The sequence below is a fragment of the Mirounga leonina genome, unplaced genomic scaffold (assembly GCF_011800145.1).
Source record: "Mirounga leonina isolate KUSES-001 unplaced genomic scaffold, KU_Mleo_1.0 Mir_176, whole genome shotgun sequence".
NCBI classification, from domain to species: Eukaryota; Metazoa; Chordata; class Mammalia; order Carnivora; family Phocidae; genus Mirounga; species Mirounga leonina.
Window position 1 is genome coordinate 42,080,240 of NW_023270454.1, and position 25,947 is coordinate 42,106,186.

Genomic DNA, 25,947 nt, shown 5'->3' on the forward strand with positions numbered 1-25,947 from the left:
TTATACATTTTAATTCAGGTGGTAACTTGACTTAAAACAACACATTCTTGGTCATATATATCAGGCTAAATATCAAAATGAATTTGAAACTATTGAGACTGTCTGCAGAGGATATTGAATTCTTGGAGAGGCTTTCTCTCCCCCATGCTGATTTTCATCATTTTACTGTTACTTTCATTTCCCTTTGAGCTTTAGCTTTTTAGAATTATTATTCATTCTTTTCACCATATACCCTGATCATTAACCAATTAAAACTTTATCAGGCAGAGAAGCAAGACACTCTATGGATAATGATGAGGTTGGAAACTCTCTTGTACAACTTGTTGGCTCATATTGGAAGAGTGTCATGCCAAATTATCTTTATGTGCTCATGAATAATGTTCTAACAAGGGTGGATGGAGAGATGAGCATAAAGCGTAGTTCTAATGGAAGGAATAATAATAATATTCACTTTGGCAACACATGCTAATGCCTTGACAAGATGCTATCTGCTCTTGCTATTAAATTAGATGCATATTAAGTTAGCAGACCCTATTGCTATCTACTATTTTACAGAATGAACTAGAAGAGAAAGAATACACCTTTCAGCATCTACAAGTCCCTCATATGACCATAAAATAATTGCATAGAGCATACCCATTTAACTTAGAGTTTATGGCACATTAATTGGGTGGATTGATCTTGAAAATAAAAGTGAGTCAGGCAGGAAGGAAACTGTAGTTTCTACCTACCTTTAATTCTTTACACTGAACTCAAATAACTGAGATTTTTGCTGTCGCTATTTCCTAAATGCAGAATTTCAGAGTGGGATTTTGGTCTTTAATGTGAAGATACATCTATATTAAACCAGGAATCATTGTCAGTAACATTTAGACACGAAAATTTGGAAGATTAAACAAGTGTGAAGGTTGATCATGGAAATCAAAGAGGAAGGAGCATCAGAAGAAGGCCAGCACTTTCTTCCCACACCCCAGGCAAATGATGCTGGGGACTTCCAGTTCACAAGTAAGTATGTGTTCCCCTCTCTGTAACTCTCTTCTAGAGTTTAGGTTTTATTTTTTAGCATGACTTGTGACTTTTCTTTTCAGAGGATTCCTGTTGGCCATTTATTTAACACTGCCAAACATATGCCAAACCTTTCATTTAATTTACATTATAAAAATAATCTTTAGAAAACAGTATTGGTTGGAAAAGTTTTCTAAGAAATTTGGTTTTTCAAAGCTTATGGCAGTTGTTAATAACTTTAAAAAAAAATCTACACTCTTTGAAATGAACAGAAAGCTGCCTAATGATTGTCACTCTCGTTTCTCTTGGAAAGTCTAAAATTTTAGTATTGTTAAATGTCAGCAGGAATAAAAAATAAATGGTTACCATGCAAAAAAGTGTTAACTCTGGGGATGCCTGGGTGGCTCAGTCAGTTAAGCATCTGCCTTTGGCTCAGGTCATGATCCCGGGGCCCTGGGATCAAGCCTAAAGCCTCACATTGTGGTGGGGAGTCCCTGCTCAGCGGGGAGTCTGCTTCTCCTTCTGCCTGCCACTCTCCCCTGTTCGTGCGTGCTCTCTCTCTCTCTTTCCCTGACAAATAAATAAAATCTTTTTTAAAAAAAAGTGTTAACCATGTAAATAAAAAATAGGTGATTTTTATACATAGAGGTGGTTCTAACAATATATTAGTAGTAAATTTAAATCATGTTTGGTAAATGTACCAATAGAAATAAACAAGAAAATTATTTTTGTAATGTTCTTACATTTATTACCAAATGGTTGACTTTTACATAAATTTTAGTTTTGCTTGTTTGGCCAGCCATAAGTTATAATAACTGGCATTTAAGTTCTCATCCACTTTTGTTTAGGAAGACTCCAAGCTGTGTGTGGCCATCAGATATCCACATTACCACATTATAGCACATTATCACTTACCACAGCCTGATCTTGCAACCTTCTAACCCCTGTATGTTCCCACCCTTACTTTTGTTCTCAGACCTTCCCTCCACTTCACTCTAAATCATTTAGCCATGTTATTAGATTTCTTAAAAATCTAGAAAAAAGGAATAAAAACATTTATCAGAACAATGATTTGAGCTATCAATAAGTTGGCAGAATAACTACCACCATAATGTCTTTCATCACCTTATTAGAGATAGCTCTTTAATTAATAATTTACTATTTACAGCAGGCTGGAGTGGTTTGAAAGAAAAGTCTATATAAGAGAGTACTTTTGTGAGGTCATCTTTTTTTAAGGTTTTGCCGCTGTCTACGTGCATTTAAGAGAAACTAACAGTTGAAAAATACGTTTTAAATTTGTCAAAGCTGCAAAAAACAATATCTTTTCAGTTTCTTTATAACCATAGAGCTAAGAAGATCAGTCAAAACTTCAGTCACATTTAGTTCTGCTACAAATATTATGAGAACTGACAGCTTATAAATTTGGACAATTAACTGAGTTAATTCTTTCTGCCAAATAATGTATTTATAAATTCTGGGCAGGGTGAAGCATAGTAATATATATTGATATATTTTTGATTATGAGTTAAATATCTTTAATCTGGATTCTTACTCACTATTTATAGGTATTCAGAAGACTCCAAATGAACCACAGTTGGAATTCATCCTTGGTAAGGAATTCCATCTTATTTATACTGATAAATAGAATAATAATCTGTATATATAGTTTACAACCTTATGTTGCTTATATCATTATATCACTGCTTATATCATTATATAATTTACAAACTTTTAAGAACATTGTTCTATAAAAAAACTTTCATTCTTTACGGTGTTACTTTGAGGTGAGTGGCAGGATGGATAAAATAGATAAAGAAGATTAAGAGTACACTTATGATGAGCACTGAGAAATGTTATGAAATTATTGGATTGGGGGCGCCTGGGTGGCTCAGTCGTTAAGCATCTGCCTTCGGCTCAGGTCATGATCCCAGGGTCCTGGGATCGAGTCCCACATCGGGCTCCTTGCTCGGCGGGGAGCCTGCTTCTCCCTCTGCTGCTCCCTGCCACTCTGCCTACTTGTGATTCCTCTCTCTCTCTGTGTCAAATAGATAAATAAAATCTTTAAAAAAAAAAAAAAAGAAGAAGAAATTATTGGATCATCATATTGTATACCTGAAATTAACACAACACTGTGTTCATTACACTTCAGTTTAAAAAAAAGCTGAGGGGAAAAAAATCATTCTATGTGATGTCACTTCCCCAATTTGTAAGTAAAGAATTTGAGCTGTAGAGTAGGTCAGTTCACTACCCAAGGGTATAGGGTTCAGTGGTAACAGAGTTGTGCCTCTCAACCAGGTCAACTGACTGCAGATCTGGTGTCCAGCACTCATCCTAATACAGTGACTGGGCTTTGCTGCTAATCAACATTTCTTGAAATCTATGTGTTTATCTTCTCCTTGGGCTAGAGACTAGGCTCATATAGTTTTTCTTTAGGCCATTTACAAGGTTCCTGCCTCTTTTTTTCAATGTCACATACTCAAAAATCCCCTTTTTCTTCCATCTTGATTTTGTGGACAGATCCTTCGTATTTGAGAATTTAACTATAATTCAAAACTTTGACTTTCTTAAGCAACTTTGAAGATCTGTCACATGTAGAAATGTGTAACTTGGTCCAAGGATGAGTTAAAAATGTGCACTCTGTGGCTGATCCACTGCTTAGCTAGTGAGTGGGACCTGCTTTGTGTCTGAATTTGGTATGACTGCAAAATGTCATTAGAGAATTAGCTGCAAAATGGTATTTAAAGAGGGTAAAAATATGGTTCATATGAACCATTTAGAGAGGATTTTTTTCTTCTTATCGTTCTAAAATGTTTTGAAAGCAATGAGGTTTTATAGAATCATACATACATGTATTCAATTTCCTATATAGAGACCGGATATCTAAATCTTTAAATGTGAATATACATGTTTTATAAAGTTATGGACAAATTGAAATATGTGCATTTACTATCTATAGTAGTTTTTAGTGATTTGAAGTCTCAATTATTCCAAGAATATACATTTTTATTATATAATGAAATAGATTTCAAACTTACATCCTTTGCTCAAAATACTACATTTTGATGTGTAACTTATTGAGATAACAACTATATATAATTTTTTTGTTTTGTTTGTTTCTTCTAATAGAGTTTATTTCTAGAGCAGTTTTAGGTTCACAGCACAATTGAACAGAAAGTACAGAGGTTTTCCATATGCCCTCTGGCCCCATAAATGCATAGCTTCCCCTATCAGAGTGGTACATTTGTTACACTTAAAGAACTTATATTGACACATCATTATTATTCTAAGTCCATAGTTTACATTTGGGTTCATTCTTAGTGTTGTACATTCTATGGATTTGGATAATGTATAATGGCATATATCTATCATTAAAGTATTATGCAGAGTATCTTCATTGCCCTAAAAGTCCTGTGTGCTTAGTCTATTCATCCCTCTCTCCCCTAACCCTTGGAAACTAGTGATATTTTTTTCACTCTCTCCCTAGTTTTGTCTTTTCCAGAATGTCATATACTTGGAATCATACAGTATGTCACCCTTTCAGATTGGCCTCTTTCACTTAGTAACGTGCATTTAAGTTTCCTCTATGTCTTTTCATGGCTTGATAGCTTATTTCTTTTTAGCACTGAATAATATTCCAGTGGTGGGATGTAGCACAGTCTATTTGTCCACTCATCTACTTAGAGATATCTTGGTTACTTCCAAATTTTGGTAATTATGAATAAAGCTGCTTACAAGTTTTTGTATAGGCATAAGTTTTCAACATCCTTGGGTAAACACCAGGGAGCACATTGTTATATGGTAAGAGTATGCTTAGTTTTGTAAGAAATTCCCAAATTGTCTTGCAAAGTGCCTGTACTCTCTGCATTCCCACCAGCAATGCATGAGAGTTTCTGTTACCCTACATCCTCACCAGCGCTTAGTGTTGTCAATGTTCTGGATTTTGGTATAATTCATTTTTTAAAAACATTTTTGTTACAAATGTAGCTAAAAGGTGTTGTAAGTTAAGGATTCTAGATTTTTTTTATTTTCCCTGGTATGAAGAAACAGAAATGTGAAAATTCAAGAAACTTCTGTGGAACACCAAAAAACTATACTTTTTTTTCTAGAGAGTGCTCAGATGGTATCAGATATAGAAAGAACTTGTTTGAGAAAGGGAGCTGAGGGCGCCTGGGTGGCTCAGTTGGTTAAGTGACTGCCTTCGGCTCAGGTCATGATCCTGGAGTCCCTGGATCGAGTCCCGCATCGGGCTCCCTGCTCAGCAGGGAGTCTGCTTCTCCCCCGACCCTCCCCACTCTCATGCTCTCTCTTTCTCATTCTCTCTCTCAAATAAATAAATAAAATCTAAAAAAAAAAAAAAAAAAAAAAAGAAAGGGAGCTGAGTAGCAAAAGAAATCTAGGTACCTCTTGACTCACTGTAACTCTTGCTACTTGAGCCTTTATCTATTCATCTTTCATTTTTAAGGGAAGAATTTTTTTTTTCTTTTTACTTTTTTACTAGGATTTCAAAGAGTAAAGATTTGTTAGAGTAACTTAGTGTTACTCTAAAACCTTCTTATTTGCATCTTGGAGAACAAGGTGAAATCTGAAGGAGGCAGAGACAATTGGAGGAGAGGCTGTTAGTCAAACATGGAGGCCAGCTTTCAAGAGACAGGGTGCGTAGGCCAAATACGTATCTTCTTTTTCAAATAAACTTATCTGTCTTGTTCAAAGACCTAGCTATATTATTTTGTTTCAGAAGCCCAGTCAAATTCAATAGCAATGCTGTCATTACTTATATTTCTGGCTTTAAATCATAGATCTAAGAGATGAGCAGCTGTGACAATTTATGCATAATAATATTCCTCCCATAAAAAAACCTCAATTTTCTTTTTTCATATTTATTCAGAAAAACCACTAGAATTTTTTTTTTTTTAAAGATTTTATTTATTTATATGACAGAGAGAGACAGCGAGAACAGGAACACAAGCAGGGGGAGTGGGAGAGGGAGAAGCAGGCTTCCTGCTGAGCAGGGGGCCCGATGTGGGACTCGATCCCAGGACCCTAGGACCATGACCTGAGCTGAAGGCAGACGCTTAACGACTGAGCCACCCAGGCGCCCAAACCACTAGAATTCTTAACAACAGATAATTTTATCTTATCATATGGCAAAAAATGCCTTACAAGTAAACAAAGTTATTTAGAGTCTTCAGGAAATTGTGTTGTTGGTCCTGGAAGATATATTCCCCAAACTGTTTGTTATGCTTCTGAACATTTTAAAATCCTCAATTGTAGTATTTCTTAAAAAAATAAATAAATAAAGCCTTTTGAAAATACTCCTTCAAGGATATTACAATTAAACCCATGTAGGTTTTACTGTGTATTTTTTGGTACTTTTTTCTTTGAGTTTTTTTAATCCCACAAATTCTTTAAGACTTCACCTGCTAACTAGCTAACTTCATAATAATGAGAGAATAATAGTTTCCTAAATATTTTTATCATTATTTAAAAATGCATATTTATTTAATCAAAAAAACAAGGCGTCTTAATACAAAAAAAATTTTTTTAAAGAATTAAAGTAGGAGGCTCTTGTTCCACCTAATTTTTCAACTAAATTTTTATTTGATTCCTGATTCTTTGCCAAATTATTCAAATAAATTGAGAATCTCAATGGTTTGCTTTTAAATTGGGAAAACAGCTACGCTAATTTTGCTAGGTGTCATATTGCTTTGTGTAAGTTATTTTCCATTGAGGATTTGTTTCTGCTTTGTCTGTATGCCATTATAAAATCACTATATCTTGCTGAAGTTCCTCTGCTACATCTTTTTTTTTTTTTAAAGATTTTATTTATTTATTTGAGACAGAGAGAGTGAGAGAGAGCACAAGAGGGGGGAGCGGGAGAGGGAGAAGCAGACTCCCCGCTGAGCAGGGAGCCCGATGCGGGACTCGATCCCGGGACTCCAGGATCATGACCTGAGCCGAAGGCAGTCGCTTAACCAACTGAGCCACCCAGGCACCCCCCTCTGCTACATCTTTATTCAAGTAAATGAGGTAGGAGATGCTTAGTCAATTGAGCAAGCTAATTGGTTTAAAAATGTCTTGCTAACACAAGTTCAGCATTTACCGAAAAAGTATCTCAGGTCCATTGCCATTATATTTCTAGTGGTTCACTGAATTTAAATTATGTAACTCACCCTTACATCTGCAACCCTGCTTCCACATTTTTTCATTGTTTCATTTGAATGTGTTGATACCCTTTTAATGTCCACAAAAAGAGAAATAGTTGAAAACCCAAGAGAACACAGATTTTCTTACAGTTTAATAAAATTGTGTTGTTTTTTTTTTTAAGATTTTATTTATTTGACAGAGAGAGAGAGAGCAAGCACAAGTAGGCAGAGAGGCAGGCAGAGGGAGAGGGAGAAGCAGGCTCCCCGCTGAGCAGGGAGCCCGATGCGGGGCTCGATCCCAGGACTCTGGGATCATGACCTGAGCTGAAGGCAGCCGCTTAACCAACTGAGCCACCCAGGCACCCCAATAAAATTGTTTTTATTTTTTAAAAAATAAGCATTTAAAAAGAGAGATCATGGGGTGCCTGGGCGGCTCATTCGATTAAGCATCAGACTCTTGATTTAGGCTCGGGTCAAGAGCTCAGGGTCCTGGGATGGAGCCCTGCCTCAGGCTCCCTGCTCAGCAGGGGAGTCTGCTGTTCTCCCTCTCTGCCTCTCCTCCTCCCTCCCCCTGCTTTCGCTTGCCCATGTGCTTGCACGTGCTCTCTCTTTCTCTCTCTGTCTTTCTCTCTCTCTCCAAGAAAGAAAGAAAGAAAGAAAGAAAGAAAAGAAAGAAAGAAAGAAAGAAAGAAAGAAAGAAAGAAAGAAAAAAGGAAGAAAGAAGAGAGATCACTTCTTAAAATCTGGGTGCATTTCCTTTGACCATTGTGGAAAATATATAGAGAAGACTAATCTTGACAAAGATATAAAAGAACTATTAACTATTTCTTAAGTTTATCCTCTCATTTATGCTTATAATGTTTACTTTTATATATCTCCACTTACTAGCTCCAAAGTCAATAGTATACTTATGAGTATGTTTTCATGTTTTTATGTGAATACTACATATCATAAATCCAAAACAGTAGGCACTAATGTATATTAAAAAAGGAGAGATGGCGTGTGTGTGTGTTTGTGTGTGCATGTGGTTCTTGTGTTATTTATTTGACACTGTGAAGTTACATTCTTAAGATAATTTATACGTTGATGGCTGATACCTGATCGAAGCCAATGACCAGATATAGGGTGCATCGAAAGACACATTTTAGACATCAACAGCCTCAGTGTCATTTATGATAGGAATGTAAAGACATGAATGCTGGAGTGAAATCTCTAACAGTACAAATCATTCATTCATACAAGTTGTATTGGGAGCATAGAAAACTTGTAAGTAAATAATTTCAGGTAGTGTTAAGTTCTATGTAGAGAATAAACAGGACAACTGTATAGAACATGTTTGGGGGAGAGGTAATTGACTTGGGAGATGGAGGGATTATTTTAGATATAGAGGTCAAAGAAGGCCTCTGTGTATCCGGCGGGACTTAGGATGTTGACACTTATCTGGAAAGTGTCCATACTGAACATAAGACCCAGGTGACTTTCTCAGCAGGAGGTCCTGGCTGTAGTAAATATTTATGCAGCAGGTCATAGGGTTGTAGGAATGGGAATACTGGGGCTCAAGGGTAATGAATTGGGTTGCTGGTTTGATCAGGAATGAAACCAAGTTAGGAGCTGATCTGGTCTTGGGTTAAAAAAAAAAAAAAGTCTCAGAGGAAATGGCAGAATAGTGAAGGACCACTTGCTGGGTGACTAGAATGCCAGGGTCAGAGTAGGACAATTCTGGGATAGAAGAAATACTGATCCAGTGAGATCCTGGCCCCATGGCCTCTTCTAGCCTTCCTGACTCCCTAACTGCTGGGTAATAGGATCAGCTCTGGCAACTGGATACTGCCAAGCCTCTAGTGAGCAAGAGATAGAGAGCGATTAAGGTTCAAAGCCAACAGATTGTTAAATCCCTTGCCTTTTGTAAAGGTGTTTCATCTTTTAAGAATCCATATTTAAGTTATGGGATAATTTTTTCCAGAGACTTTTTCCTCTTGAAAGAAAATGTAACAACTCCTCCCCTATAGGTTTTATTAGTACATAAAATAAGACTAATCTGAAGCTCAAATTATTTAATAGAGCCTTACTTCATTTTTCAGTTTTTTCTAAAATTGATAAGTCTATAGCAACTGCTATAATTTTCATAGTAATATAGTGAAAGCTTTCATAGATAAAAATCAATAATAGACAATATAGAAATACATCTGTAATCTGTGTGATATGGTCCTATATCATCATACATTTTCAGACATAGTTAACTCTCTTTATTTCCATTTTATCATTTCATTTCTTGACCTTGACTTTTCTGCTAACACCTCAAATTCAGGATGGATGAAGGAAAGTACAGACCACTGTATTTTATTCTCAACTCAAGAGTCACTCAACATGTGTTAATTTTTCTAGTGAAACGTATAGTCTTAAGATGGACTACTATAAACTCATAAGAATGATCTGTCAGAAAGATATTTTATCAAACAAGAGAATATAAAATTGTCAAAGCAGAATAAAAAATTACATATACAACATGAACCTTATTTAACTCTCTTTGTATGTACAAAAGAATAAGATTGGAAGAATAGGTATGAGTATCTTTAACTGTGGTTATGACAGGTTAGTAGAATTCTGATTTCCTTTGTTATACTTTCTTGTATCTTCCAAAATCTCTGCAATCTGCTCATTTAAATGTCACAATCAGGTGCTGTCATTTTAAAAAATGAATAACCTGGGCGCCTGGGTGGCGCAGTCAGTTAAGTGTCTGCCTTCGGCCCAGGTCATGATCCCAGGGTCCTGGGATCGAGTCCCATATCGGGCTCCCTGCCCAGCGGGGAGTCTGTTTCTCCCTTTCCCTCTGCCCCTCCCCCCTGCTCATGCTCTCTCTCTCAAATAAATAAATAAATAAAATCTTTAAAAAAATAAAAATGAATAACCTGAATAAGCTGAACAAGCTGAACAAGATAAAAGGCATAGCTGAAGGAGTAAAATTCTGCTCTTTATCTTCGATTAGCTCATCGCATAATTAGAGAGGTCAAACTAAGACTCCTGAAATCATTAAAAGACATTTAAAAACTAAGCTATTTTTAGGGTTTCTAAGAATATAAGAGATTGTGTAAAGGATCAAACTAGTATAGGAAGGAGTAGTCAGAAAAGGCTTCCTAAGGAAGACTAACTTAAAATCAATTCTTCAAGTTAGAAAATAGGATTAAGAATAGGAAGAGGAAAGGAGGAATTACATTCTAGACCAGGAGAGCAGCATAAGCAGACATTTGGTGCTTGGAACAAGGTAAAGACTTCAAATCCAGAGAACACACACACAAAAGGCATGCACTAAGTACTTATTTATTATTATACCAAGCTACATATAGAAAGGCCCACCATCGGGCGCCTGGGTGGCTCAGTTGGTTAAGCGACTGCCTTCGGCTCAGGTCATGATCCTGGAGTCTCGGGATCGAGTCCCGCATCGGGCTCCCTGCTCGGCAGGGAGTCTGCTTCTCCCTCTGACCCTCCTCCCTCTCATGCTCTCTGTCTCTCATTCTCTCTGTCTCAAATAAATAAATAAAATCTTAAAAAAAAAAAGGCCCGCCATCTTGTCTTCCTCGAAGAGAAAATGGAAAATGTGTCCTCAGATTTGATTCTTGATTCATCTACTTATTGGTCTTTTAGAATAGTGGTATATATAGAAAAATTAGTGATTCCAAGGTTTTATAAGAAATTAACTTCACATTCACTCTGTAAGCCATGCCAGTTCTGCCGTACATAATGTGACTAAATAGGCAAATTGAAATTTACCACTTGTGGAAACTATTTTTTTCTATGGAAATGAAGGATTAAAAAAAATAGTCTTGTGGATATGCAACCCACTATACACCTATACCAGGTAAATGATGTGTACCATCCTAGAATTCAGTAATTAAAATTCAGTTGTATCACAACATCATGTTATGGCACAATGACAAGATGTCCCTAGGTAGGTAAATTCACATATTAGAGTGGCTTTGAAAAAAGGTGAGGTTATCCTATTTGGTTATTAAGCCTTTGTCCAGGAGGATTCTAAATACTTTGTTCTACTATTGGATCATATATAAGGTTATGTGGACTGATTTGGGATTTTGTATATATATAGCCACTATATTTCTCATAGCCTGGTTAGAAAACAAAAAACAAAAAACAGAAAGTCATGTAAATTATGTGACCAGTTTTCTGTGTTCAGAATTTGAAATGTGTATTAAAATGTGCTCAGACTGACAAGCTGCACAAAAACAGTCTCATCTCTTTACAGACACAGCTTTTATAGCTTGTTCGGGCCTTCATTAACCTGAATGTCAGGTTCATTCATACTTTATGAATTGCTATAAATCAGGAGTTGTTTTTATGTGTTTCTCTAAAAGAAAAAAAAAGAAAATCTTAGGAGGCTAAACTTACCAATTCTCTCCTTTGTTCACACTTCTACTTTCCTGCTGGTCTGTGTTCTATAAATGATTATAAAGCTCTGACTTTTTTAAAGCTCCAGTGGGAAAATGGAAGATTTTACTCTATCTTCTTTAGTATTTTTACCCTATACATGACATGCTGCTTCAGCTAAAGGGAATACCAAGCACAGAGGTATATTTTTGTATTTAATTTTTATTGATAGAATATTACTTCTTATAAGCTATAAGATCATCTTCCAGCAATAATAGAAGTACCTAGTAAGAATTAGATCAGGCCTGTGCTTGTCCTATTTTGTTGCTTTATCATACATAGACCACCATTCTCTTGATTCTCACAGTATGATACTTCCCTTATAAAACGTGGCTTTCCACTGAACAATAATTTGCGGGGTACCTTCTCAAGACAAGGCATTGTGCAAAGTGCTCGGATCATAGCAATACCACAAGAGTAGCTACCATTTTCTGAGAATCTATGATACTTACGGTATTATGAAATGGTAGTTACCTCTTCACAAACAGAATGCCATGTTTTCCTCACAACTCAACACTAAACATAACTAACATTTATCAAGTGTTTGTTTACCATACATTGTCCTCAGTAATTTACATAAATTAATTACTTTAATTTTCACAGTTTAATTATGAGATAATTGTTCTATTATCAGTCATTTTTGTTTTAGAGGGAAGGAAACAGGCATGAACAGGTTAAGTAATGAGCCCAAGATTTGAACCCAGGAGTCTGAGTACAGAGCATGCTCTCCTATATTATGTTCATTTGAGAGATAAAAAATGTAAAATGCCCAGTGGTCAACTTTCCAAAGATCCTATGAAAGTTGAGTGACAAAGTCAGGATCCAAGTTGAGGGGGCGCCTGGGTGGCTCAGGCAGTTCAGTGCCCAGCTCCTGATTTCTAGGGTGAGGAGATTGAGCCCTGTGTCAGGTTTGGAGCTGGGCTTGGAGCCTGCTGGAGATTCTCTCTCTCCCTCTGCCCCACCTCCCCCTACTCATGCTCTCTCTCTCTCTCTTAAAAAAAAAAAAAAAAAGGATCCAAGTTGAATTCTGTTTGATTCTGAAGCTCCTGCTTTTAACCACCAGGCTATATCGCTTTCTTATTGATTCCTGCTTCCCAAGAATTTCTAGGAAGTGATGGAGACAAACAACCACAATGCTAGGCAGATTATGATAAGGGCATACGCCAACAACTATGGAAATACTGAGCAAACAGTAATTAAATATAACTGCAGCATCAGAAACAACATCTCAGAGGAAGTGGCATTTGGACCAGATCTGGAAGGATGAGCAGGATTTCAGCGGTTTAGAAGGAACACAAGAGACAATTCAGGCAAAGGGAGTAAGCAAATTTCATGAAACAGAATCCTAGAGCTCATTTTCCAAGGTGATGCATTTAATGCTCACTTACATATCCCTCTTTATTACTTATAATCCCACAACAAAAATAAATTAAGGCTCTAGGAATTCTCTTGCAATATTTTACAATCATTGCACATTTATTAGAAACTGGCTTTAAAATTCTAAATGAACACAACTTTTTAAACATTGTCTTGCTAGCAAATTTCATTTGGGTATCAGGAACAATTGAGTCTTACTGGCTTTGGGGTTATGTTAGATGAAACTCAAAGAAGCCTTAGCCATGCTGAGCTGGACTCAATAGACTCTGTAGCCATGCTGTGCCCCTGACAACTGCCTACCTATGCAGAGTTTGCAGACAGAGGAATCTTCCCTTTCTTTAAGCTATCTCAATTTTGACAGCATCAGTTAACAAGCAATACTTTTGAGGAGACATTTTCAGAACAACCATTTACCAACAACTCAACAACAAAAAATAATAGACAACTAACAGAAGTGGATTTGCATTTCAGGCTCAGATTTCAGTCTACAGTCTGAGTGGGGAGACAATATATCTCACCAGTTAAGAGATGGGAGTGTGAAGCCAACTGCAGGCGTTTGAATCCTGTCTTTGCTACCACCTAGCCACTCGACCTTAGAAAAATTACAGTGTCTCTGAATCTTTGTTTTCTTTCTTTTTTTTTTTTAAAGATTTTATTTATTTATTTGAGAGAGAGAATGAGATAGAGAGAGCATGAGAAGGGGGAGGGTCAGAGGGAGAAGCAGACTCCCTGCTGAGCAGGGAGCCCGATGCAGGACTCCAGGATCATGACCTGAGCCGAAGGCAGTGGCTTAACCAACTGAGCCACCCAGGCACCCTGAATCTTTGTTTTCTTATCTATAAAATGGGAAGGGTATCAGTATCTACCTTATAAGTTTTTTGTTAGAATTAAATAAGTGAATGTACATAAAGCACTTAAACTAGTATCTGACATATATTTAATGATTGGTTAAGCTTTATTATTTTGAATATAACCTTGGGTGAGTACTCAATGAGTACTTCCTTGAGCAGGAGGTCTTAACACTATATTTTTAGGAATAACAATTGCTATCATTTATTGAACTCCTTCTGAGTGCCAGGTATTAGGCCGTATCCTTTTCATTTTCTATCTCTGCTTCTACAACTGACCCTTTAGGTGTTTCCCACTATTCATGTTTCACAGATAAATTCAGTTGCTTGCTCATGGGTATAAGACTAGGAGATGGAGAAATATAGATTTTAACTCCAAAGGCCATGTTCTTTGTGGTTGATTATTAAAAGTGCAGGAATGGGAAAGAGAAGACATTAAAGGCTATCTAAGACCTGCATTATGTTTTTGTACTGCTGAAATAATTAGAGATTTAACTGGAAGAAGAGAAAATGAACCAATTAGAGCTTCTTAATAGGTCTGTTGTGTGGGTAGTTGTTTCTAGAGTCTCAAGGTTGAATGTGTGCTGCAGTTGGAATATAGCCTGTCCTTAGTGACACTGGTCTAGATTCTAGTTTGGCGCTCTTCAGGAAGTTGAGATATGTGACATCATTAATAAAGGAGAAGTATATGAGAAATCAAACTTCTCTTCCCACTTCTCGTTTGCTGCAACCGTATCATTTAATTGAATTATGTTATGATAAATATGTCTATTCACGTCACATTTCCTTCTGAATAATATACCATAGGAGCTTTCAATTAAAGGAAGTCTTTGACCAGGTCTAACTTCACAGGCCAAAATTGATTCTTCACAGAGGTTTGGCAAATTATTTGTTAAATTAGAGGGGTTTTTTTAAATGTTTACTTTCTACCTTCTTTATTTGTGTCTTTTATCCATGATCAACATGCCCCATCTTGTTTATTGCTCTTTCTATGTGATTTACCTAATTACTTTCTTCCCTCCATTGTCTAGTTACTGAGAGCGGCTGGTCACTGGAACAGGTCTACCTTTGTAGCATCTGTTGCTACTTACGGGTAATTGGGGAATCAGGACTACCTAGGGGCTTTGTTCATTAGGTGGTCTTGCTTTGCATAAAGTCGAAAGCCACGGAGGTTGTAAGGGAGCAAGATCCCCTGATGCTGCTGTCTGTGTGACTGAAATTTACCAGTCAGCCTTCTTGTGGAGCAGATGGTATCCAAATGTATCCTCGACCACCTGGGAACCATGCCATGGGGAAGAAAAGAGACCTAGTAGAGTGGAACGCAGGATTAAAGAAAAGTCCCTTCATATTTCCACTGTACAAAACAGTCTTTTCCCAAATGATTCTTACTTGAGCTTTGACCTCTTGCAGTTGACAAAGGTGGTGCTATGCCCATTTCACAATGGAAGAAACCGACTCTCAGAGGAGTTAAGTGACTTGCCTGTGGTCTTATACCGGGCATGAGAAAGCCCAAAGCTTTTCAAGTGTTCTGCCACTTATTCTCCTATTACCTCTACTTTACCAAGGACAAAAGATTGTTCTTGGCTGTTTTCTGTAGTGGTAAGGTCTCAGAAGTCCGCTTAAGCAAAAAAGGTATTCCCAGGTCAAAACTTGTCCAAATCCAGAATATCAGCTTTATCCCCACCCAAAACTTAAATACCCTCCACTCTAAACAATTTCACAGTCCATGGCTTTAAACAACATTTATGGGCCTTTGTTTCCAAAACTTGCAACTCTTGCCTTCACTTTTCCATGGAGCTCCCAATTCCCATTTTCAACTGGCTGGTAAATATCTCCACTTGCTCATCTAGGAGGTATTTTAAGCTTAAGATAATTAAAACCTGTTTTATGGATTCCCATTCCTGTCCCTCCCAAAATGTCATTCCTCCATGATGCCCATCTCCATAAAAAGCATCACCATCCATTCAGTTATGCCAGTCCCCAAACTATAACCCTTTCTTGATTCTTCTTTTTCCCTAACCTCACATTAAATCCGTCACCAAGTCCTATAATTTCTATGTTGAAAATATTTTCTGAATTTGACCAACTCTCTCTCCTTTGCCACTGCTGTTGTTCAATTCTGAGCAGCTATCAGCTCTCACTGGAGCCAGTTAGGGGAGTCCCCATGGGAAGCTGGCATCTGCTCTTGCCTCTGCATAGTCCCCTCCTGATAGAAGAGCCAGGGTAATCTTTTCAAACTATCAATGTGATTTCTTCATTTCCCTAGATAAAATCCTCCAATGGCTTCCATTTCACTTGGAATAAAATTGAGATATCCTACCACATTCTATAAGGATCTTGAGGAGCAGGCCATTCTCACCATACTTATGCTAACTTTCTAGCTCATTCTTCATTGACCTTGGTCTTCCTTTTGCTTCTCAAACAAGCCAAACATTTGAGTCTTTGCATTTGTTGTTCTCCCTAAGCTGGCTCCTTGGTATGTTTTAGGTCACAGCTCAAACGTCATCTTGTCAGAGAAGCTTTTCTTGAACCACCCTCCCTCCCGACACTCAATTTAACACACTGTTTAAAATTCTCACTAAATTATTATTTTAAACTTCATGTCCCACTAGAGTATAAGCTCCATAAAATATGGAACTTCTTTTCTTGTTCACTGCTATAAAACTGTCACCTAGAATCATGCTGGGTACATTTAGACATTCAATAAATATCCATGAACTGAAAGCATGCATGAATGCCATTGCTTTTTTCCTCTCACATTTCTTCATAAAATAAGTATATATATTTAGATATGCCCTTGAAATGTTTTTGTAATTATTGCTAACACAATTATTTGTAAAAAGCAACACATTTTAAAATTCTCAATAAATACAGTTATTTAACCATTGATATTTTGTTATTAACAAATTATGTATTAGGAGGGATAGAGCCTTCCTGCCCTTGGAGTTCTTTTAGAAAGAACTCACGGGAAGAATCAGTCATAGGTTGAGCTGAACAAGGGCATTCTGTAACTAGACTGTGTAGCTGGTGATTGCTTACCTGTGTAGAATTTTATGCCTAGAATTCTTCACAAAGTCACTTCAAGATTCTGGTATTATGACAGCATCACAAAGCAAGGATTCTTCTTATAGAGATGCTCTGAAGAGCATATATAAACAGATAACAAGAAGCATAACAGACAACTAAAATAGTAGAAATGCACTGGGTCCAGAAATTTGACTTTACATTTCAGTCTGTACTACATAAACTCCGAGAAGGGGCAATACAAGGGCAGCATTTGAGAGCATGGGCTGCATTGCCATCCTGAGAGCATTTGAATCCTGATTCTGCTACTGGCTACCTATGTGGCTCTAAGCAATTCATTTTTATTGGGAGCGGTTGTGGATTAATCTGAGGTAGTGTACTTAAAGCACTAAGAATGGTGCTAGATGTATAATTGATCACTTAATGGTCTTATTCTAATTATTGTCTTGGGTTAATCCCTTACCCTCTCTAAAACTTTGATTCTATATGTGTAAGTTGCAGATTATAATTCTTATGTCACAGGGTATTTGAGCAAATATATGTGAAAGAAATATATTACTAGTATGTTGTTAGAAATTCAACCTTTTTTTTCACCTATTGAATCAGATCTTCACAAACCCTCAGTGAGAAGAAATATAATTACCATCCCCATTTCCAGATGAGAATACTGAGACTCCATCACAAATCCAGTCACCTGGTCAGGACTGGGATCTATGACCGGGAACCTTAGGTGGTTTACTGCATAAAACAAGTAAGAACTATCAAGGAGACCTTCAAACAGAAGGTGTCTCATATTCTTATCTTACCTAGTATACCACATATCCTGGAAGAGTAGAGAAGGTGGTTCTTCTTTAATTTGAGTAGTGTAAACTACTTCTCCTTTGTTCCAAAACTTCCTGTAAAGCTAAGGCTCTGAAGCACTCTTCAGTCAGCTAGCAGGAGCTCTGCTGAGCTTTGGGTTTGAACTGCTCTCCTTGGAGATCCCAATTTTTCTAAGAAGTATCCTCTCTGTTTCCTTCAAACTTGGATTCTCCTGGAACCACTATCTCCTACTTTTCAAATTGTCTGAGCTATGCTTTTTTCCACATAGTGTTGAACTTGTGGATTTTGCTCTGAATAATTAGACCCTTCCTGCCCTAGGACTATCCCACATTTGCTTTCTCACCTACACACTCTCTTGTCTTCTTTCTCATGTTCTATGTCTCCTGGATCACTAGTCATTTCTAGCTTTAGCTTATCTGTACCAAAACCTTGTTTTATTTCCTGTGAGTCAACCATCTTATGATGGGAGAATTGACACCCCTAAAGCCTGATTTTCTCTTGTCTACAGGAAAATCACACATATGATTGACTCAAGAGATTCAAGAAAGATGGGGAGTTATATTCTTCAAGCTCTTCATTTGTCCTGCCTCCAAATGATGTTCTAGATGGAGACAAGTAAAACAAGAGGCTAACTATACCTCGGGCTAACTATACCTCAAGACCATCTATTCCCCCCCACCCCCTTCTCCCCTCTTATTTTCTCTTTATGTAAGGCCTTGATTTAATACTTTTAATCTACTTGTAAAATAGTTGGCATTAGAGAGGGACAGCAATTGCATTTTAAAAAGCTACTAATTCCACATATAGATACTAAGTGCAGCACATTTATAAAAAATAATATTCCTGAAAAATTTTTTTTTAAATTACCTTAATTTAAGCACCACCTCCTAAAGTGTAAGCCCTTAAGTGTAATATATAGAATGCAACTCTTGTAAAATATTTTGTTTTGGGAAAGCATGTCTAAAAATTGCCTCATTCAGGATTTGGTGAAAGCCAGACCGTGAGTCAATGTGTTGTGTGTGAAGATGTCCAGATTGAACAACTGCTTTCCAGATTGCTTGCTACTTCCTGCCCAAACAAATGGATTCTTTCAGGAGACCACCAACCCCTGAAGGCAACATTCCAGGCCCCTATTTCCTTTATTTGTCCTCAGCCCCCAAATACCTCCTAGACATCAATCATTCTGTGTCCTTAGAGTTCAACAACTGTGAGTGCACTTCTCTTCGCCATCCATCTTTGGTGATTCGGGCTCTGACTTTCCTGTCACCCCTCCTGTAACTCTCTTCACCAGCTCTACTGGCCTCATCTCTTGGTTTGGAGGTAAAACAGGGAAGCAGGCAGCCGCTCCTCACTAACCCACGTGCCCTTCTGGATCTACTGATGGGCCCTCCAATCCTATTGGTTCCCATGTCGACCTGGTAGTCCTGGGAAAATGTTGTCCTCTTGGCCTCTGGGCAGGTAAAAGGCTTAAGGCTGTTCTCTGTGTTGTTCAGTCTTACTTCTGCTATCCTAGTTTCAACACTACAGATTTCCATTAACTGACAATATTTCTTTTAGTATTCAGAGGGACCTGCTTCCATTCTTGGAATAATGTTTTCCTCCTTTCTTAAGCAGCACATATGTTCCTGCTGAAAAGAGCAGCAGAAAGCTGCAAGCGCTTGTTTCTCAAGTGGAACGTGGATCTGGAGCTTGCACACGAAGTCTGTATCCAGTGTCAGGTGATGAGGCCAGACCAGTTTGGGGCTTTCAGCATATAGGGTCAGCTATCAAAACTTGAAGAGACATGAGCACAGACTTGTTTTTAATTCAAAGCGTTGAGGATGGAGTCTCAGTCACCAAGGTGTAATAGTCATGAAAACAAGACAAAATAGTATTTTCTGAGGATTGACATGAGAGAAGCTGAGGGAGTTGGGGACAAGCTGGAGAATGGGAGTCTGCTGGTACTGACGAGAGCAATTTGAACCAAATTTGTTCTTTTCATATGCAAATACGCTCTCTGCTCTACAGCTGGCATCTTCACTGCTCCAGAGCACAGAGGATCAAAGAGCATTTCCCGAGAGCACCGTTGTTCCAGGAAGAGGTTCTTTTTTTCTCTCTCTCTAGATTCTTCAATGATACTTAAATTCAGAACCGGTACTGAGTGGGTAGTTTATTTTCATATGTATAATATTCCGCACTAAGGAAGTGAATTTCATCTTCTCAGACATTTTGTTTTTCTTTTAAAAGGCCAACATGTTTTTATTTAACACACACAGAGATATGCATAAGATGTGGTGGTTTATTTGTATATTATTCTGTTATGGGGAAAAAGTAAAAGAATTTATCTCGGGACCTTTCCCCCCCTACAACATGAATGTAGCTTTTTACATGAAGGAAATCAGCTTAATTTTATAACTGAACCAGTTATAATGAAATTTAGGAGCAGTGGTGCTCAAATCTCAGTGTAGCAAGAATTCTAAAGCAATGTTTCTATAACAACATCTTTTAAATTCCCCCTTGCAAATTATTGCCTATGTTCCTCAATAACTTTGTCATCTGCTTCCTCCCTAAGGCATTGCTCTCATCTTTTCCTCATGTTTTATTTGGGTTCTATTATCAAAGTATCGAGAGTCTTAAAATTCTTGTTACAAAGCTAAATCACCATTGAACATGCAGAGGACCAGACAGAGCAGAACAACGTTTTTTGGGGAAAAAAAATAGGCTGCTGAATACTCTACTGTTGGTGAAAAGCAAATCAATAAATATAGTCTTCATCCTTGAGCCACATGTTGTGATCCACAAATGTGACTGACTGACTAGTAAAAAAAAAAAGAGAGAGAGAGACAGATGGAATTTAGTGGAACAATGAGGTAGCAACAGGCATATTATTGTTCTGGACATGCGCTAACACAAGCAAAGTTTAAGCCCAATGCAACCTGACACATTGTAGGTATACAGTACATTTTGTTTCCTGCCCCCCAACCCCCATCTTCTTTGCATGCTTCACGTATTATCTTAAATGAGAACAACCTTAAAATTTGTATGATATTAGCATTTTATTGTTGTAATATAGGAGCAAAAAATACAGCATTATTTCAGTATGTCTAAAAAATTCTTGCATTAGGATGGCTTTCCTTCTTGTGTGTGTGTGTGTGTGTGTGTGTGTGATGATTTCTTGGGTTTTTTTTTTTTAAGATTTTTATTTATTTAGGAGAAAGAGTGAGAGTGAGCACAAGCAGGGGGAGGAGCAGAGGGAGAGGAAGAAGCAGACTCCCTATGGAGCAGGGAGCCCAAGGCTGGGCTTGATCCCAAGACCCTGAGATCATGACCTAAGCCAAAGGCAGACACTAACTGACTGAGCCACCCAGGCACCCCTTAGATTTATATCTTATCTTTCAACCTTAAACACTGAGTTGCTTATTTCCCCCTGACCTTCTAAAAACCTAAAATTAATACTGTTGGTTCATGTTATGGAGGAGTATTTATCCTCCTTGAAAAGTCAGGCCCTGATTTTGAATTTGGGACTTTTTTTTTTTTTTAAACTTCATTGCCTTAAAAGACAAAATAAAACCAAAAAAGGAAAAGAGAAAGAATTCCAAACATTCTAATCTTTTTATGCCAACTTTTATGTATTTTTTATTTTTCCAACAAATATTGCTTATGTTGGCAGTTATGCATGGTTCACATACTCTTGAGGGAAGTATGTGTTAATTAAAATCTCCCACACAACAGTTAAGGGGGAAATAACACATTTTTGTTTTATCTCTATGAGGACTTAAAAACAGTTGTTTAATTGAAAGAAAAGCTGTGGTGGGTTAAGAGAGATATATTCCTGACCCTAATAGTCCCACATCTTATAAATATACAGTGATGACTTCAATGACCTCATCCTTCAGAATGATGAGAGAAACATACGTTAGAGAGGAAATTTGAGATGGCAGAAAAGAGAACACAAAGGGAAAATGCCAGATGAGAAAAATTACAGAAAGTAGCCTTGATTAGGTGAAAATATGCTAAAATGAACAGGCATGGCAAGATGTAATGTTAGACTCAATGAATTAAAGACTCTTAAAGATTCTATAGAGAATACTGAATGCTCATAGAATGTATACATTAATGGCCATAAATCAGTGAGTATGATATCAAGCCACATTTTTCTAAGAAGCAGCCTTCAGAAAATATTTAAAAGTGAATAGAGTATTCCCAATTACTTAGGAAAATCTCATTCTGTGGATATTAATATGAAGCAGGGACACTCTGTATTCTGCCATTTTACTGCACACAACTGAATTATCATGGAATGCAGTGCCCTGGGAACGAAGCAGTATTGTCTTCTGAACCCACTCAGGGGATCTGAACTGTAGAGATTGGCAGCCTAGGCTTCAAAAAATCGTTGTCTTAAAATTCTGGAGAGAAAGGAAGAATAAAGAACAGAAAGGAAGAAGAGACTAAATACAGGAAAGCATATTATACATGTTATACTGGCGAAGCAATTAGAAAGAGGGGCTATTCGGCTTAAGTGTTACATTTTTAAATGCATGCTGTAAATTTGTGTAATCTCGATTTAATCACTGGTATAGGATGGTAACTGTGAAACCATTTAACGGAGTACAGTAATTTATTAGGCTGGAAACATAACCCAAATTGGCTTATCAGTTGATTAGTGGGCATCTAATTTTCTGGAATACAAGGAGAAAGATATATATGTGACATTTATAAGAAACCTGACCAAACAAAAGGAATTTGAGAAGTAAGTAAAAAAACTGTATTCTAGGCTGCAAGAGTCTTTCCGACAGCCTTAGGGAAGTGGCTGATCCTCTTAGCCATGGTAAGATAAGAATGGTGCTGTTGAGGAAGCCTTGAAGCCAGATGGTTATTTCCCTAAAGCCCTGTTTGTATAAGGCTGCTTTTTTATTCAAAATCCCCCATCCTCAGTGCCCTGGCCTTTTTTGCCCTTGAGGGGCATGGATATATCTCTTCCATTTTCACTATGAAGAGTCCATAGAGGGTACAAGAGGTAAGATTTCATCAAAGGAGGAGGTATGCTTCCATCAGGCTATATTGGGTTCTAGATATAACATTTATTTTTAATTGCAAGAAAAAGATAACTTATTAGCATTTGCAGTCTTCCTTTTTGATGAAGGAAGTATACAGAGCAGAGGAGCAAGTCTTTCCATAACCCGTTGGGACATCTCAGGTGTTAAAATAATGCCTCCCTGTGAGCCACCACTCTGTATAAAGGAACACTAACCCCTCAGCTAAACCCCTGCTCATAGGTTGAGTTGACTATTTACATGTAGCTCATCTGCCAGGCAGACAGAAAATAAGCTTCTGTTATTTTTGGCTTCTTTGGAAGTGCCTAATCAGAGGTAAAATTAACAAGTGTAAGCATACACATCTGATTCCACAGAAGGAAACATATTAATGATACCTATGATTTCTGAAACTAACAAATAATCCAGTAAAAGGTTTTAAAACATTTTTATTTATCTATATGAAAACAAGAAAATACCAACCCCCCAAAATCACAGCTATAAATTTAATAAAATGCTTTTACTGAAAAATCAGAAGGTTACACAAAATTAGGACCAACCTGGACCATGGTTAAGCATATAACTACCATAAGAATATTGGAGAGAGAAAATCCATTTTTGTGCCGAGCCATAACTATATTCATATTAACGTTAATAATAACATGTGCCTAGCATTCTAAGTAGATTGCTTCATATAATCTTTATAACAAATCTATGAAATATGTCCTTTTACGTTCATTCTAAAGATTAAAATATAGTGACTCGAAGAGATAATTTATACAAAGTCGCATAACCCCTTAGGCTGGATCCAGGTTTCAAATACAGTGTTATCTTGAGTGAAAAAGCCATTCCTCTATGTTCTTTATGCTATACTGTGTGGTTTCTCCTCTAAGCCTAACTTTCTTTTTGCTAATGTAAGAACAGAAAATAGAGATGTGAAAATTCTTGTCAAAGTCCCCTGCCCTCGTCTCCTTTGCTTGTGGCCATTGCGTTGTTCTGGAGGAAGGAGGATAAACTCTGTTAGATGCCACTAACACTGAATGGCAAGAAGAGAAATGAAATGGAGTGAGGCAAGAAAAATGACCTGACTTCAAAGAAGAAAGAGTCCTTAGGAGAAAGAGAGAGCTGCTTAGAGTCAACTGTGAATTCACAGCACCCCCGCAGCTCCTGCCTCTGCTCTTGTGAAAGCCTATGGCCTACATCTTTGCTAATTCGCACACTCCATATCCAATGAAGGTCCTAGAACGTTAGGATTTGGCCAGTGCTGCTGAATTTGAAGGCACCTGAATGAACAGTTGTGTTCCGCTTCTGATGATTATTGCTGGGACTGAACTCTCTGATAGCAGAGTATGGAGACAGTTCGAGGCTTCCAGCCAAAGTGGGCTAGAATGCTGGCAAGGCTGTGTGGACTCAAGAGACTTGACATGATTTAGAAATGATGGCCAGATGAAGCAAAAACTGATATTTTATGAAAACAGTATTTCTGGGTAGAGAGAATATTTAACTTAACAAGAACGCTGCAGACCCTGCCCCTTAGCTCCTGGACCCTCATATAGTAGAACTACAAGAGCAAAAGATGATCTGTGCTATCTTCCTAAGACTCTAAGTAGTAGCTTGGAGCATCTCGAGCAGAGGTTAGAAACTTCTGGTCCTTAGGCCAGATCTAGTCACAGAGGTATGTTGTGTGGTTCTTACAGCTTTAGCCTACACAGTGACTGGAATTTCAAGCCCTGAACAGATCCTCAAATCAAGCCACAGTGGGCTTTCATTTCTTCGGGCAATGAATTTGAATAGAGGTCCCCTCTGTTAACATAGCATAAGCTTTCCAGTTTGCTCAATGCCTAGACCTCCCCCCAAGGTATTGAAGCTTTATTTATTTTTATTCTTGCACTTATAGCGAGGATTCCCTTCCATGGAGTGAGAGCTGTCTGGCTCCTGTATGAATCTATGCTGGGGATGCCGGTGGGCATCTCATCAAAGCACTGGCAATAGAAAGTGAACCCTCATGTTGCTAGTTACTCCAGAAGAGTAAACAGAAAAAAAAATAGCAGCTCAGAGCTCTTTTATTTTTTTAAATAAAAGTTTCAAATTATAGCTTTTTAAAAAAATAGTCATTACTTCTATATTGCTATTTTTTCCCCTTTTCAGTAAAAAATAAAACAGTCTATTCAGTGGACACAAGCACATTTGAATCCCAACCTGTCAGCATCTTGTATATGTAAACTCTTCTGGACTTTGGGAACATTTATTTTTAATAGCTTAGTCCAAAACAAAACCAGTAAGAAGGCAGCAATAAAAATTAAAAAAAAAATATATAGAGATGGATGATGATAGATAGATAGATAGATAGATAGATAGATAGATAGATAGATGAATGATTGCAGAGAGGCTTTTATTAACTGCCCATTTAATTCAAGAAATTCCTAAATGAATAAAACAAAACAACAGAAGCAAAACCCAAAGTGCGCTTTTAGTCTTATGAGTTTAAGAAGGCCATTTATGCAGAGCAGAGTTTTGTTTGGATAATGGGCAGTGGCAAGTATGGTTGGAAGACTGAGAAATAGAGTTTTCAGGCTTCTCTATTGGCTACCAAATAATTCTTATGCAGGTTAGATTTTATAGTGATCAAATGAGTAATATCGCCATGAAGCAATCCAATCACTCATCATTTATCACCCCTCCAATGGGACAGTTTCAGTATGTATAGATCCGTGGTGTGTATGGGTTTCACTATATGAAATGCAATGACTCATGCACTGGTTTGGTATTTACCAAGAAATATTGGACCTGGTGACAGTGTTTAAGGAGTTACCTGACTATGACTGAGTCAATAAAAAACATTTTACAGAATAATAAAACACTAAATATTGGTAAATGTTGATATTAACATTGGTAAATTTAGTATAGTGAAGGGCACCTGGGTGGCTCAGTTGGTTCAACAACTGCCTTCAGCTCAGGTCATGATCCTGGAGTCCCGGGATTGAGTCCCGCATCGGGCTCCCTGTTCAGGGGGGAGTCTGCTTCTCCCTCTGACCCTCCCCCCTCTCATGTGTTCTCTCTCTCTCAAATAAATAAATAAATAAATAAAAATCTTTAAAATAATAATAAAAATATTAGTATAATGATACTGGTAAATTTTGTTTTTCATAGAAAATCCATTAATAAAAAGGGGCTAATATCTTTCTCAACTCCACCCTAAGGGACAGGTAAACAGATGAAGAAATTGAGTGTCCAAGAGTTTGTGACTTAACATCACATAACTAAAAAACAAGGAAT

At 37.4% G+C, this 25,947-nt stretch overlaps 1 protein-coding gene across 1 annotated transcript in view; it reads left to right on the top strand.

Annotated features, from left to right (window-relative positions):
- Window positions 1-25,947, top strand: part of INPP4B (inositol polyphosphate-4-phosphatase type II B) — a 543,837-nt gene that overhangs the window by 166,428 nt on the left and 351,462 nt on the right. Inside the window, exons 4-5 of the mRNA XM_035023009.1 lie at window positions 796-1,005; window positions 2,571-2,615. Of these exons, the coding sequence (XP_034878900.1) occupies window positions 915-1,005; window positions 2,571-2,615 (136 nt within the window). The 5' untranslated portion in view covers window positions 796-914. The remainder of the gene's footprint in view (window positions 1-795; window positions 1,006-2,570; window positions 2,616-25,947) is intronic.